At 44.0% G+C, this 16,754-nt stretch overlaps 1 protein-coding gene and 1 long non-coding RNA gene across 2 annotated transcripts; both read right to left on the reverse strand.

Annotated features, from left to right (window-relative positions):
- Positions 1-3,653: 3,653 nt before the first annotated feature.
- Positions 3,654-5,237, reverse strand: LOC124690564 (uncharacterized GPI-anchored protein At4g28100-like). Its single transcript, XM_047223935.1, has 2 exons — positions 4,560-5,237; positions 3,654-4,001 (listed from the first exon to the last, which is right to left on the reverse strand). The coding sequence occupies exons 1-2, from the start codon at positions 5,235-5,237 to the stop codon at positions 3,654-3,656; spliced, it is 1,026 nt and encodes a 341-aa protein (XP_047079891.1).
- Positions 5,238-12,264: 7,027 nt separating this feature from the next.
- LOC124688147 lies at positions 12,265-13,852 on the reverse strand. The gene is made up of 2 exons (XR_006998439.1): positions 13,790-13,852; positions 12,265-12,733 (listed from the first exon to the last, which is right to left on the reverse strand). It is a non-coding gene; the product is annotated as an uncharacterized LOC124688147 (long non-coding RNA).
- Positions 13,853-16,754: the final 2,902 nt, after the last annotated feature.

The following is a 16,754-nucleotide window of genomic DNA, read 5'->3' on the forward strand; positions in this document are numbered from 1 at the left end:
GTCGTGCACAAAGTACATGGATCCCCGCCACCGCTGCAGTTCACATGCACCTGCCCTGCGCCGCCCATGCAGCTGCAATTGCAGACCACCACCAGCGCCTCCGGCGGCCTTTGCCCGCTGTTGTTGTCCGGCGGCAGTGGGGAAGACGAGGGAGAAGGTTGTGGGGTGGTGGCTAGTGTTCTATGGTAGTGCCCAATTGTTAGTTCTCTCTGCTCATCTATTTTAAGAAGTTAGTCGAATTGTTACTGCTCTGCTCATTTACCAATTAATATTCTGTAGTTTGATCAAAGGAGAAGAATCTGGATGATCAACGAAGTGGATGATTCGTGTAGCTTGATCAAAGAAGCCATGATTAAAGAAACTGATTATTAGTGTAGGTTGCATGTAGGCAGTAGCTACATGACGATAGATTATGATTAGAGCGAATTATGTATTTGAACAACTGTGCCAAGTGAAATTCAGTGATTGCCTACTGGAGTGCTAGTTTGTATTTGATATGAGTCAAGTGCAATAATATGAAGATAATAGAGTTTGTTGAATTTCTTTATAGTCCGTGCCAGAGTACTCATGCTGTTGATCAAATTGGAAGCTGTACACTGAAGTATAAATTCTCTGAATTATTTTATGTATACAAGATAGAGTATATACCGCTCTTGATCAAAGTATGTCTGGGCAGGCTAGGCGCTAAGCTAGCTAGTGTATACATGCTGTTGATCAAAGACGCATACAAGCTAAGAAGCTAGCTAGTGTGCATCGGCATATCCGTGTTGCCCGGCGGACTCCGCGGAAAGTTAAACGCAGTTATGTGGATTTTATAGACTAGTCACAATGCATAGTATCATATAGAAGTATCATGCGTATGATACTACTACATGTACTATCTCCACAATGCATGGTATCATAAACTAGTATCATAGTCGGGAAATGCACTTTGGCTCATAGGAGCATATGCTCCCATTATGTGAATCCATATTTTAAAGTGTCAAAAAATTCTAAACTAAATTTTTACATGTACATCTAGACATTTTATATTGGTACACAAGTTTTCAAAAAAAACTAAAAATAATTGTGGCTCCTGTAAAAAAGACAAGTTTTGATGCTATAACACGACTACGTACAGGATATTTTTTTGTCTTTTTTGTACACGCCATATAAAATGTTGTTTCTCCACGAAAATTTGTGCACTAACATAGAATGTCAAGATGTACACCAAAAAATTTATATCAGAATTTTTTAACATTTTTAAAATTGTTTTTTAATTATTTTATATAATGAGAGCATTTGCTCCTATGAGCCAAATTGCCACCTCCTATCATAGTCTCTATATATTAATTGTTTTGTAGAATCTCAATGCAAATATATGTACAAGATTTACTTGACATTAATTTTTCTAGTAGTATGTGCTATGATACACTATCTACATATGATACTAGTACCCTCTCTCTCATCCTTAATTGCACTGCCACATCAGCATTTGCATGCATGAAATGCATGATACTACCTATGATACTCCCATTGTAGGTAATCTTAACGGCTTAATTAGGCAGCAGACGTAACGGGCTCCAAGGACGCGTCCGCCTGCATCCTGAGGGCTAGGGAGACGGTTAGTCAAAAAATGTAAAATAAGCAGCAGAGGCTTAGTCAAAAAAAAGTAAAATATGAAGGGATATTAGGCAATTTTTTCTTGGGGGGGGGGTGGGGTGGGTGGGGGGCGCTGCCCCCTCCCCCTGAACTCTACATAGCTCCACCACTGGTACTTACCTTTCAGCAGCTTAAGCCAAAGACCTCCATCTTCCTTCAGGATCCTCCACACCCATTTTATCATTAAGGCAACATTCATGACTTTGGAGGCCCTTCGAATCAGAACCGTTAGCGAAGCGTGCGGGGTTTGCTTGGGAAAGAACTGAAACGGTAACATGGAGCGATAACAGAACTGGATGCCCACTACATGCTGGTCTGGAGCGGTCTTTCCCTTCTTTACCGGACGAATGGTATTGGCCAGATGGATCTAGTCTAGCGAAAAAGGTGAAAAGGGTTGAAATAACGATGGCACATGTTGTAGGTAACATTACAGATCTAGTCTACATATCAAAAGACTAGAAAAACATTGGGGAAGCTTTCGACTTTATGCTGTGAGAATATATGTCAGACGAAATTTGCTACTCCATATTGGTAAGAAGATTGTGTACTTCTGAAATTTGTACTCTATTTGCAGCGATCTATACCACAAAACTTCGATGTCTATAGTGTTAGAAACCTGTGCTGCGGAGCCTTGGATTCTTCATGGTTAGAAAAGTAGTGACAACTTTATACGGAATGTTACAAACTACACCAACTAAACTTCTAATTTATGCCTGGAAAGAAAGGAGGCATGCAGAGGGGAGAGTATATAGCATGGTCAAATTTCTTATACCAATTAGCTCCTTCTCTTGTGGGTCACTTTTGAGTGATGCAGCGGGTACGATCTTCGATTTATCTATCCATAGGACCTGGGTATAGATAAATAAATAAATTTATTATCATGTCATGATTTATCTATCAAGCTATGAGTTCTGCCTATCATCTTCAACAATATATATTATTTTGAAACAACCTGTCGAATTTGCCAGGCGCCACCTTAAGGACTTTTAGCGCCTTTGGTCCTTCACCTCCCAGCTACAACTCGACGAGTCCACTCCCGACTCCACTTTGTGGAAGCTTACTACCTCTGGGTTGTACTGCTTGACCATGGACTATGAACACACTTCGCTAGCAACATTCGATTGGCAATGAACGTATCTTTTTGGAAGAATTGGGCCCCTCTCCCAAATAAGCTATTCTCTTGGCTTGTCATTTAAAATTGAGTTTGGACGGGTAGTTAAATTGCGAGAATTGTTCTCCTTACAATCAATCTAGTGAGTCAGTGGCTCGCCTTCTTTTCGGACGCCGCTACTCCATTAGGATTTAGAACATGATCAAGATTTGGCTTACATGTGATATTCTTGATGACGTTCAAGATTGGTGGCATCATGTGGCCCTTGCTCACACAAGGAAAGCGATATCCTGTCTTCTCATGCTTGTGTCTTGGGGATTTGGACCGAGCATAATGCAAGCTTTTTCAACAATAAGCAAACCCTTTCGATCGAGATCATTTTTGAAAGTATCAAATTGGAAGCTGCCAATTGGATGTTTGCGGTTGCTAAATCCTAGGCATAGTAAATTTTGTTGTGGTTGTATGCCTTTGGGCATGCCGCATGCCTCTGACAAAATTTTACGACTCTTTTCTTCTATTTAATTACTATAAGATAAGGGTGTGCCTATGTCTCAGTTGACTGAGATTTTCTTAAGTCTCAGTCAACTCAGAAAAGTGCAACTACAGTTAAAAGAAAAGTGCAACTCGGTTCAATTGCACATTTCTGTCAGAAAAGTGCAATTGCATCTTTTCAACAGAAAAGTGCAAACTAAAAGCACATTTTTGTAAATGATTTAGACTTAAAAAATCTCAGACTGAGACATATCAAAACTATTTTTTACCAAGTGGAGGGCTAAGAGAAATGTGTCTTCTCTTCCCTACTACATCTTCTCTTCCCTACTACTGTAATTATCGCCCTAACAAGCAGAAGAAACCAGGCAACCGTGCAACAAATTATAAATTCAATCACGAGTTTGCAGTGCTACAGCGAGTAGACGAGACTGAGCATGGCAAGCAGGATGAGGCCGTAGATACAGCGAATGGCTGCTGGCCGAGCAGCGGCCTCGCTGCGCCGCGCGTACTCTGCCGGGAGCGGCATGTCGTCCACGGGGAGCGAGCACGCCGCTGGCCCCACCGCCACCTCGACGCCCGCCGCGGACGCCTCGTCGGCGGCCATGAGTGCCCGGATCACGGCCGTGGCCGCCGCGCCGTAGCGCGTGGCGTTGCGCTGCAGCAGCCACATGAGCCCCATCAGCTGGCAGTCCCGCTCGCTCGACGCGCCGGCCTGCAGCTTCGCCGATGCCGCCGCGCCGCCGGAACCGGCCTTCACCTGCAATAATTAAAGACTCATGAGTGATCCAAGATGAGCATTGCTTAATAATTCACCATGCCATTGCTTAGTCCAGAGAACTGATGATTCGGTCTTTCTAATGGCGGAAGGATGATCGAGTACAATTTCGGGCCCAAATGCTACGGCGAATGGGAATGGAGGCATGCTCTGTTCCCATCATTCTCCAGGCCCTACGCGACAGGCCTAGACTTGAGATCTCATCATCCCGCGGCACACGCGGCCAATAATACCATCGACTAGCGCACACCAATCGTAGGTGCTGTTCACGCATGAGGACCATGACTTGCATTCAACGCCATGTCTCAAAAATCTTATCCCGCCAGCCATGAAGAGAAGGCACAATGAAATCATGCCATGGCCTGGCACATGCTGCTGTCTACGCGGCTATGTGATGAAGAAAGCATGGTGGAGAAGCTTGCAAGGTGAGGTCGAAATGAGAGACCCAGGCCGGAGGATCGATCGTCGATCGGTCTGAACCGGTGATGCAAATGAATGAATCGGTTAATGGAATGTCTATGCGGTTGAGCTTGAGTTCACCTTGGTAAGAGCGCGGATGCACTTGGAGCAGCCGGGAACGCCCGGCCGCGCGCAGTCCCTCTGCAGCCTCCTCGCTGCCGCCGCCGGCGGGACCCACTGGCCAGCGCCCGTCGGCTGGGCCCCGCACGTCAGCCGCCGCAGCCTCACCCCGCAGTAGCAGAAGGCCACGTCGCAGGTCCCGTTGGCCCCCGGCGGGCGGGGCAGCGCCGCCCCCTCGGACCGCAGCGCGCGCTCCGTGGCGCCCGCGCACGCCTCCGAGTCGTCCGGCGGCACCGGCATGTCCACGGGCGCTGCCGATGCCGACCTTGCCGGCCTCGCCGCGAGCGCGGTGGGCGCGTAGGCGGCGAACAGCCACGCGGCCAGCGCGGGGCAGCACCGTAGCCTCGAGGAGAGCGCGCCGTCGGCGTCGCAGGCGGAGAGCACGGCCGGGAGGAGCCGCGGGTTGGGGTCGAGCGGGCACGTGGAGGAGGCCCCCGCCGCGGCGTTCGACTGCTCCGGGAACGCTGGGATCGTGGCGGCGCCCGGCTGCGACGGGGTGGCCGACGGCATGAACAGGCCCGGGTCAAGCGGTGCCGGGTCCGGCAATGCCGCGCCGGCGCAGTACACCACAGAACACAGCGAGACGCCGGCGGCGGCCGCCACATAGAGCAGGAGGGAGCGGTGAACCGGACGAGGCATCGTCTCTCACTCGCTGTCGCGGCGCCCGTGCGGCAGGGTGGTGGTTTCTCTTGGTGGCTTGAGAGAGTTGCAGTGGCCGAGTGAGAGCGTGGTACTCGCGAGTGATCAGTGATCGATCGATGAGCCTATATGGGTGGTATGATGAGGGAACGCTTTGTGCAACTTTGCTGTTTTTGGCGCCAGAAAATGCATAATGAGGGGATGGTTCATATACTGGTCTTCTTCCAGGCGGTGAGGGGCAAAGGCAAACCAAATTGCAGCCTTTTGAAAAGTTTCTCTTGTCTACCGGCTTATTATTATTTGAGCATTTACAACGATGCCGTGCTTTTTTGTTTTGTCAAACGAGGGCTGTTTTGTTTAGAGTGGACTTTTTTTGGGTAAGCACTAAGCAGCACGACTCTATTGACGGTATTTGTTAATTAAATCACTTACATTGCCAATTATTAATAGCAGAATAATAAAAGGATGCTGTTGATCGTCCCGGAGATTAGATTCCCCGGCCCCGTGTCCCCAGCCGTTTGGATCAAATCTTTCTTGGCCACCAGATCAGCTTCTTTGTCTAGGTTTGACTCAAATCCTGTTTTTACGTTATTGTAGCAAAAATTTGCCCCACTTTTGCTTGATTGTAGCAAGAAACGGTTTAACTAAAAATACTAAAAGAAAGGACCAATTAGACATGGACCTCGCCGGAGAACTCACCGCAGACCTCGCTGGAGAACTCTTATCAATTTTTTGTTTATATTGTAGCAAAGCCGACCTCGTTGGAGATATCGTTGGAGACCTCGCTGGAGACTCCTTAGCAAGAAAATTATTCTATCGTAGCAAAACCACATAACAATTGTTAATGGTAATATCTTTATGTGTTACTTTATGTAAAATCCCTAGACCATGAGAATATTACAGTGACCTCATATTGGAGGATATGCTTTGTTCTTATCAGCCCTCATTGGATTAAACCACGTGTTGGGAAAGTTAAAGTTCGGGTATATCCCAATATGTGAGACCATAACGATTCAAGAACGGGAGTTATTCGTTTTAACAAAGGAGAGATATGTTCTGGGTCCTCTCGGTATTGTGATGTAAAAGTAATATGTATGTGTAGATACTATATGATAATGATCACATGACATCACCAATATACACCAAATGAGGATAGAAGAATTGATATTGGATCAAGGTTAATGGGTATTGTTATCAAAGAGTTGATTCACATGAATACCAAATTATCACCTCGGGTTTTCAACATATCGTGAAGCAAAGAGATTAACATATGTATCAACTCACGTATTCCAAACTTCATGTATGGAAAAGAGCCACTGTGGTCCAGATCCCAACGTTGGTTATTGATCCAAAGGTGCTTGGACTCATGACTGCGCATTACTGAACCTATCGGATCACACTCTATAAGGTGAGGCAATCTGTTGTAAGAGTTCTATTTATGGTATGTGGTTGAGAGAAGCTGTTTAGAAAAGTTCCGACATATTGGATAAAAGTTCTTGAGATTTTATGATTAAGAGAGAAACCATAAAAGTCACTCTGAGGTTGTCAAAGGTGGTTTAATCCAGCATCATAAGTGTTCCAGGGTTACCATATATATGGAATGATTCCAATGTCATTTCGTATTGGTGAAACCTAATTCCGATAAAGTCTAGAGTGCCCGGAAGTCACCGAAATAAGAGAGGGAAGACTTCCAGAGGGAGAGAGGGGTTGGTGGTCGGCTAGGCTGCTAGGGCCCTCACGGGGCCAGCCAGGCAAGCTCAAACTGGGCCAGCCAGCCAAGCCCTAAGGGGCCCAAGGCACCACCGACCTAGGATCCTTCCGGAAGGAAGGGCCTAGGGCTTGCTGGGCCGACCCACCCCAGGCTGACCGACCTAAGGAGGGAGGCGGCGGCCCGCCCTAGGGCAGCGGCAACCAGCCCTTCCTTCAAGTTGGTACCCCTCGCCCTTCTTTACATAGTGGTGCCCTTTCAAGCCCAAAGAACACATAATTTTCTCGTGTAGTTTCTCTTAGCCCCGAGGCTGGCCGTATCTCTCTCTCCCTCTCGTCATAAGCCGAAATGATGCACCACTCTCGCCACGGTAGCCTAGCCCTGGACAGGGAAGCCCTCACGGGTTGTTCCTCTAGAGGCGTGGACTAGGCCAAAGTAATCATCCATTCGATTCTTGGAGCAAGGAGGAGACACCCCCGCGTCTGGGAGGATTTTCCTAGCTACGGGGATCGCCTAGAGCATCAACGTCATCGATCGTTCCACCCTGCTCGGTGAGTTGATGTCGATCGAATTTCGTTATAACATCTACATAGAATAGATCTTGGGTGTTCATGTAGGTACTATTTTTTGTTTGTTTCACACATAATCCCCTTGAGTTAACTGGTTGCACATTTTCACCATGGACCTTATGTTGTTGAACCCACCAAATATAGCAGGTTGTTGCAATAATTACCTCTCTTAGCTAAGCATAGGATCGTTCTTGGGTTTAGTGAACTTACACATAATCATGCACTGCATTATCTTTCTACATGGCTCTAAATAAACGGATTTCATATTTAAAAGTTATTTTTAACTTTTTAAAACTAAACCCCAGATGTAGTCAATGATGCAATTAATCTATCAAAATCAAGGTGAATACATTGTATTCTGAGCTACCAAAAATAGACAGTATTCGCTTTTCACTAATTTAGATCCATAAATTTATCAACTTTCTGCAGCCAGAAGACGGTCTTTCCAATTGGTTTTTTGTACGCTGGTAGAAATACATTATTTTCTACTCATATGATTTTATTTCAAGATTTTTTTTTTGAATTTTCACCGGGGGGGGGGGGAACGGGTCCCCACCTGAATATATTTCATTCAAAGTTGCCTATGAGGCTTTTCAGCCTCTACAAGATAGGGTTCAAGTGAACCGGAGTTTTACAGGGGATACAAGAGAAGAGAAATAAAGAGGAAAATAACACACCCAACAACACACAGAAGCAAGAAAGACAAGGAGGTCACTCCAAGAAAACCTCGGAGACAGTTGACCGATGAGAAAACCCATCGCAAAGATCAGTCGAGGCATGCTTTGGGCATGTAAGGAGGCAGTCAGCGGAGGAAGTGCAAGGTCAACTGGCAAAAAGTGTGCCGACCCAAGGAACTTGGCGGTCTTGGGATCCTGGATTTGGAGAAATTCTCTCGTGCCCTAAGGCTCCGCTGGCTTTGGTACGAATGGACTGCCCTAGATAAGCCGTGGGTGGGTTCAGAAACACCAACTGATGCATCGGATTTGGACCTCTTTAATGTTGCTACTACAGTCACTATCGGCGATGGCGCAAAAGCCTCCTTCTGGTCTTCTTCCTGGCTAAATGGCACCCCACCTAAAGACCTGGCCCCTCTAATATTTGTGGCTTCTAAGAGGAAAAATCGGACTGTCCGAGACGCCCTTGAAGGATATAACTGGGTGGCTGACATTTCAGTTGAGGCTTTCACCGTCGAGCATATAGAGCAATACGTTCGTCTTTGGGATCTTCTTTCGGCTGTCCAACTATCTCCAGGCACTGAAGACTCCATAGTTTGGACGCTGACTCCCAATGGGTGTTATACGGCCAGCTCTGCATACAAAGCCCAGTTTTTGTCTGCTTTGCCTTGCTCCTTTGGTAACATCGTTTGAAAGACTTGGGTCCCACCAAAATGCCGTTTCTTCGCGTGGCTTGCGGTACAAAACCGCCTCTGGACTGCTGACCGCCTTGCCAAACGAGGTTGGCCACATCAACCTACTTGCCAACTATGCAGATGCTCTCCTGAAACAGCTCGGCACTTGCTCTTCGAATGCCGCTTCTCTAAGAGAATTTGTAATGCCGCGACTTCCTGGCTGGATTGTCCGGACCTTATCCGCTGCCTCGGTGCGGGAAGATCTAAAGTGATGGACTATTGGCATGCTATCGCTAAAACCCCCACCTCCTCTCCCAAAGGTCTACGAACTGCAATCATGCTTGGAAAGAGAGAAATGAGAGAGTCTTCAACAACAAATCTTCCTTGCCCTCGATTGTCATGGAGAAGATCAGGGAAGAAGGAAAGGATTGGGTCCTTGCCGGCGCGAAGAACCTGGCGGAGCTTTTAGGCTGACCGTGTTTTGTTTTGTTCCTTTCCGGGCGGGTTTTTCTTTTCCTGCCTTCTCTTTTTATTTTATGGCTCTTGCCATCCCCTTGTTTGCTTCTCCTATATTAATATAAGGCAAAGGCTTTTTTGCCCGTTTCAAAAAAAGAGAAAACCCATCGCGGCACAAGCATAGCGATCACAATTTCAAGATTTTTTAAAAGTTTGAAGTGTTGTTTTTATTTTTATTTCTTGAACGGGCTCTATGAAGCCCGAGTTCCAAAACGCGACACTCCGTACAAACTTCATTGCTCGTTGAGTGATAATACACTAATTAACGGTCATATATTTATACAGTACTATCATCGACTTGAATTGGTTCCGCGCAAAGCGTGAGCTGGTACTACTCCAAAAACTTGAAAGCATGGCGTGCAGCGTTTGACGTTTCTCACCCGGCGCGCGTGACCTTCACGGTAACGGGCGAGGCCGCGAGGCCGTCTTGAAAGCATGGCGAGCAACGTCGCGCGGCATGCCACGGTTTAATTTTGCACGCTGCACCGTGCCTTCGGCCAGTGTCGATCAACGTTTGATCGCGTGACTTCGTCAATCTTAAAACTTGGATAAAGTTTCTCTAACTCAATTTTTCGGAGGTGCTCATAAAGATAAGGTGTGCGTACGTTTATGGGGTGAGTGTACGTGTGTATGTGTGAACGTCTATGTATGTACTGTGTTTCGCAGAAAAGAAATTCTTCTTGATTTACTACTCTATTTCCCGGTAGATGGAAATGGATCACTATTAGGGTACCTTCTACTCTCTTTGGTGCAAAAAATAAACTGACTACAATGATGTCGGTAAAAAAGTTAGTTCATTTTTATGCTAAAGAAGGTAGAGGGTACTCTAATGTTGATCTAGTTATATCATTACTTCCCGGAGATTCTTTCCGTTTGCTCTTGTTTCGAGCTACGCTACGGCACCGCCAACACCATGCTGGCAATCATCATGTTTATTCGTGTGCCATAGAAGAACATGCTGGTACTTGGTAAGCCTGACTAAGGGCGTGTTTGTTTGCCCGTGGCTATTTTGGGTTTTTGTTCATATGTCGATTGTCGACTGATGCATGCTTTAAGCCATGTTTTACAAAAAATATGTTTGGTTGTCCATAGTAGAACACAAAGGATGTGATTGGTTGTTACCAGGTTTTTCACGCATATGGGGAATATGGCTCCGTGGATGCTGTCCGAAGCAGGGTATATGACTTGATCTCATTGAGGAATGGTGGAAATGGAGAGAACAACAAATTTATTGTTTACATGTTTGTCTAGTTGGTGTATTAGTAAAACATAATTTGTTGTATTTGTTCATGAACAAGTCTGTTGTATTTGCTTGGCTTGTAACTAGACAATTTATTGTTGATTTATTTTCATTTATTGATCTTGCTGATTCTATATTCTTGTGTGTATGATGTTTGTAATTTGCAGCGGCTGGTAAAAAGCATTTTTACAGCTATTTTGAGCGCGGTCCAATTTGCGGCCTCTGTTGAAGGACGTGCCTGGGCTGCGCACAAAATCACAATTTACAGCGCTGGATTTTAGAACGACCATTAGAGTTGCTTTAACGTGTATGCCTTTCCATAGTATGCAGTGTGCGAGCAACTAGTAGTTCCGAGAATCCGTTTGCTCTCCAATCCACGGACCACGTTTTCATAGTACTAGAAGGACCTAGCGCGCTTTGCCGCGCCCGTCTTCCGTTCTATGTATTTTTTTAAAAGAATGTGATATATGTATAGTATGTTTATTTTTATGGAAATTACAATTGAATTTATAGCCTTGAAATAACAGAAATAATAGATAATTCTTGTGAGCAAAATTATAAATGAATTTATAGCCTTGAAATAAAACAGAATTTCATTTTTACAGAACAATTTGTGATCCTCACTGACTTCTCCTTCCCAACCATAAAAAATTCGGAAATTAGGCTCAGAAATTTCAGAGATGACATGAAAGGGCACGCTCACGTGCAATATATCTTAAGATAAACAATATGGATGGTTCACGTCAAATATAGTTATAACTGAAGCAAATTATTTGCAAGGAGTAGAAAAATATAGTTAGTAAAAAATCCACAGACCAATAGGGCAAACAACCATATATACAACGTCAGTAGATTTTTTCACGTCATAGCTACTGATGATCTGTCACCTCTTTTCTTATATACCCAGCAAGAATTCAGAATATACCATACTCCAAAATTTCAGAGACCATTTGCATTATATTCTTCAGTCCGGTCGTTGCTTCTACTTAGCCTAACCGCACCATTCAAGTAACCATCAAACAAAAACAATCAAATGCAAGCTTTCTGTTCGCATCACGTATTCTGCAAGACTGCTCAATGGATGAACTTGTTATGTATTTCTGGAATCTGACACGACAATAAGAACTTATTGTTCCTTAAGCTAGAATACACGCGTTAAAATTAAGAGAAATTTCACAATATGAATAACGATAGGTAGGGAGAATGACCCAAGGAGCTTGGTTGCAGCAACACCAATGAGAGAGCCTGGTTGTGGCAACACCAATGAGAGGCGTCGGTGCTATGTTGGGGCTTTGATTGCAGAAATCAGGTATCTGTTAGCAGTAGCTATCGCACCCGTGGTAAAGGTAAGGCACCTAGGTCATATCGAGCAGGCCGAAACAAAGCTGAGTTGGTGGCAGGGACTGTTGGAACCGGCTGATATTAGGCAATGGTCAAGTAAAACAGAATGATGTGTGGATAGAACTGCCCCAATTTAGCAATGTAAAACATATATCTTTGACATTTGGCAATGCTTAGGTATCAAAGGATATGTATTGTCATAAAACCATGAACCAATTTAACAATAAACAGAAACACAGTAACCGATCCTTCACTTCAAGGCATTCTATTTCCTTCTAACGATGGAGGCCATACACTTCATCATATGTTGCACAAAGAACACAAACATTATTTTCTTGAATGGATCGTTCCACAATGCACCCTTTCCACCATATAACTAAGAAAATTGTTGCATGCCTCATTAAGGGATAACCCCTAAACTAAATCAATTTCAGATATAACTCAAGATGTAAATAAAATCTCTATAGTACATGTTTTGTTCACAGGTTTTGGTGCATAAATAAAGTGGCCAATAAAAAAAACTATTGTCAATGCAATATCCAATTCAAAGGAATATGAACAATTGATTTTCATGCAGAGTTACCTCTCGGTTCTCAAGTGATGGCATTGCAAACCCATTCGAATTGCAAACCCATTCTCTGTGTGTCACTGCACTGCTATCATGCTTCGAGTGAGGAGGTTAGGATGAGAGTTGTGTATATAAGATCTTGCAGAGTCTGCGAGCACATCTGATTCCCTGTAAGAACCACTCCACAATGAAACAAGATCGTAGGTCTGCATGGAAGGAGAAAAAAGATCAACGGGTCATGTTTTTCCTTAACTAAGCACAGAAGGTTGACTCACATATTGATGAGGATGGAAAATTAAACTTTCCCCATAGATATTGTCAAGACAGATAGATATTTTGTAACAATTCAGAGTCAAGCATGTGAATTGACCTAATTTGAATCTGAACTATTTATTACGACAAAAACTGAATTGAAAGTAATCAGAACCTCTGTGGTTTAATACGCATATAAAATTTACGTATAAGCAGAGCTGCTAATTCCTCTTTAAAAAATGCAAGGCTCCTAATAATATAAGATACTAATCTCGAGAACCTGAAAATACAATGTCCACTTCACATTCTGCAAGCATTTAATTGTCGATGCAAATCCAAGCATGGCCATTTGTTGATTCATTTTTAGTTATTATCTTTCAGCTCAACAATATGCTTTATATTTTACATAAGAATGATGCCTTTGGTATTTCTTACAGGTATCAAGATTAAAAAGAAATGATGCATCACATTCATGTCCAATAACTGAAAGTTTAAAACCTACAATGACAACAAAATCTTTGAGAAATCTTACACCCTAGACACAAAGAAAATAAAGCAAACATCAAATGAAGGACAGATTGTTTACAGGAATGGTGAATCCAAAATGAACAGGAGGACCCCAAAATTGGGGAAAGAAACACACCGGCCTTGACCTCCTTAGAATCGATGTCCACGGTCCCGCAGGTATATATAGAACACACGAACTGCGCTAGCACCGCCTCCACCTCATCAGAACTCAGGGATGGCGTAAGGCACTGCATAGCTTTCTGTGCCCCTTTTTCTGACAGTGTTGTGGGTGTATCGATAGTTTTCTTAAGAAAATAAGTACTCCCTCTAGTTCAAAATAATTTTCCAAAAATAGATGTACGTACACACTAAAACATGTCTAGATTAACAATATTTGCAAGCCCTATGATCGATCAGAACTGAGAACGAAGAAAATCACCTCCAATCCTTAAGTTTCCTTGTCATGTAGAATGGCACCAGCTTCTCTAGCTGAAATAAGTCACCTCCAATCCTTAAGTTTCCTTCTTGTCATGTAGAATGGCACCAGCTTCTCTAGCTGAAAGAAAATCAATGTCAATCAGCCTATAATATCTCTGACTATTTACAAATTAAAATTCTTCTCCAAGTGACATCATAATAAATAATTAGAGCAATGTAGCAGCATGATAATTCATGCATTTTATCGGTGCATGCACTACAGTACGTACCACACGCTCTTGCCATCTCTCCCACTTTATAATCACATCTTATTACTTTTAATTGCACATAGTCATGTCCCTCAAATCAGATACACCACACAATGTGATGGAATTCAAGACCGCTGCATAAATCTCTCCTCAAAATCTACCATATATCTCTCTTACAAGTTACAATAGAATAAAACTTTGCTTAGGTGTGAATTTCAATCAGCACCTAGTAAAAAACCCAGAGTACGCAAACCTGAGAACACAACATCATATAATTAACTCCTACAGGAACCAAACTGACTTTGATAGCTATGGGAAGAACATCGTGGAATAGAGATCCAGTAGTAAAGAACGGAATTAAAATGATACAGTCAATTGGTACATTTTGAACTTTTAATCACCAGATGTAGAGGCCATGCCCATTGCACAATCCACGAAGCAGATCCAAGAAAAACAATTTGGAATTTTGGAAAAAAAAACCAATTGAATCCCCTAAGATCACAAAAAATAATTTATGGTGATGATAGACTTTGTCAATTATATAATCTCAAAATTAATCAGGATACTCTTCGAGAGGATGGAATAAAGCAAGCAGCACCTCTCTTTCACTCTTTCAGGAAGAGGGAAAGAGAAATGATTAGGTTTTGCTCGTGGCAAGCCCATAAGCTTGCTCTTTAGCCAAAAGGGAAAGCTGATGCTTGAGTCACATAGGGCGCGTTTGGTGGGCTGCATGTCCCTTGGTTCGAATTGGGTCAGCAATTTTTGGCCCGTTTGGTTGCCTGGGCCGATCCACGTTCTTGCAGGAACCGGTTCTCAAAGCAGCGTCGGACCAGGCCCTGTAGGAACGCCCAGTTCGGCAGTTTCTCCAGGTACAGACCCGTTCTCGCACCACTTTGGCTCCAGCGATGCAACGGCTGCACGAGCTGTTGCTTACGCTCACTCTCCCTTACACTACTCCACACACCCTCTTTCAAATCTACACAAACATAGTTGAATCGAAAAAAGATGTACACGAAAAAGATGCGTGTCGTTGATACGAACCAATTCCCACAATCGGTTTCAAGTTTCGCCGGTCGTAAATCGTCAAATTCGTTGCACACGCTCAACCATTTGAGATTTCCTTTCAGGAGTAGGTTCATCTCACCATTCCGCATGACTTTCATGTTAACAGGTTTTTGTTTCGGTGTACATACACTGATACATAATTGACTCACGAGTATACTGCAATCTGTACGTATGTGTGACTGAGTTTTGGAGTACTTTTGCTCAACTTCTCGCCCTCCATTTTATGAACCGCGACGTGGTGATGATAGGTGAGAAGTGAGAGGTGATAATCCATGGTGGTGGAGTCATGGTGGTGTTCGTCTTCGTGGTCGGTGACGTGTTGTGACCGATGTGAACGACAGTGTCATGGTGATGTTCGTTTTCGTGGTCGGCGATGTGCACATGCTTGTGACCGGCGGTGTCCTGGTGGTGTTCGTCTTCGTGGTCGGCGATATGGTGATACTTGTGACCGGCGTCACGGACGGTGTCATGGTGGTGTTCGTCTTCATGGTTGGTGACGTGCCCATGCTTGTGACCGGCGTGACCGGTGGTGTCCTGGTGGTGTTCGTCTTCTTGGTCGGCGACATGGTGATGCTTGTGATCGGCGTCACCGACGGTGTCATGGTGGCATTCGTCTTCGTGGTTGGTGACGTGCCCATGCTTGTGACCGGTGTGACCGGCGGTGCCTTGGTGGTGTTCGTCTTCTTGGTCGGCGACATGGTGATGCTTGTGACCTGTTGAAAGTGCATGGAGCCCCCATGTGTGGTTTTGGTAATTAATGACAATCCCTATGGACTAATGTTTGCATTGAGTTATATTTGTAGGAGTTGTCCATAGGCAATTCTTGAACCATATGTTGGCTTCAAGGTTGCAATAAGAAGAATTTGATGAAGGATATCAAGTGTCAAGTATGTCTTGAAGATGAAGATGAAGTGAGCTCTCAAGTTACTTCAAGACATCAACATGATGAAGAATGAAGAAATCATGTGCAAGTTCAAGATGAGCCATCTCTAAGAGATCATTTGCTTGAAGCTTGCCATCCATATGGTGATCATGGATATGTGAAGATGTGCCGAAGAAGAAGCTCTCCCATGGTGGATTATGGGGGAGCAATCCACAAGACTTCGTCAAGCAAGCACAATCAAGAAAGGTGTTCCATCTTGTTGCGGTCAAGATCGTCATCATCAAGCTCAAGTGGAATACTCAAGGTTAAGGTTTGCTCTTGATAGGGTTTCTTTCTCACCGGTCTCATGGTGTAGTTGGAGACCGGTTTATAGTTTAGTTGCCGTACTATCAAGAGGGCTCTCGAGTGAGTAACTCGATCGTATCCTTCGGAGAGCTCAAACCTTTGCATCCTTGCATCATCTTTCTTGGTTGTTATTTGGATCTTATCCATATGGTGTTTTAGAGCTTGTGCTTATTCTCATGACAAGCTCTAGTTCATCGAAAACGGATTCCGCATGAATCACTTGTTGCGTTTTCGATATTGGAGTTTTTCTCGGTTTCTCGTATTGAGAGGTTTCACTCTAAAATACATAGAAAAACCTACCCCACTTGTTCTTAAGCTTTTCACTCTTTGTGGGGTAGCTCTTGTCATCTTCTTTACAACAAAATTGGTTTCACCTAAATCCGAGTTTCCTAACTCAAGTTGTTGCATTTTCCATATTAGAGGTTTTACCGGTTTGCTGTTTATAGATAGGTAAAACCTTTATCCATTTGTTTCTATCCTACTTTGCTG

Source organism: Lolium rigidum, chromosome 2, assembly GCF_022539505.1.
Source record: "Lolium rigidum isolate FL_2022 chromosome 2, APGP_CSIRO_Lrig_0.1, whole genome shotgun sequence".
NCBI lineage: Eukaryota > Viridiplantae > Streptophyta > Magnoliopsida > Poales > Poaceae > Lolium > Lolium rigidum.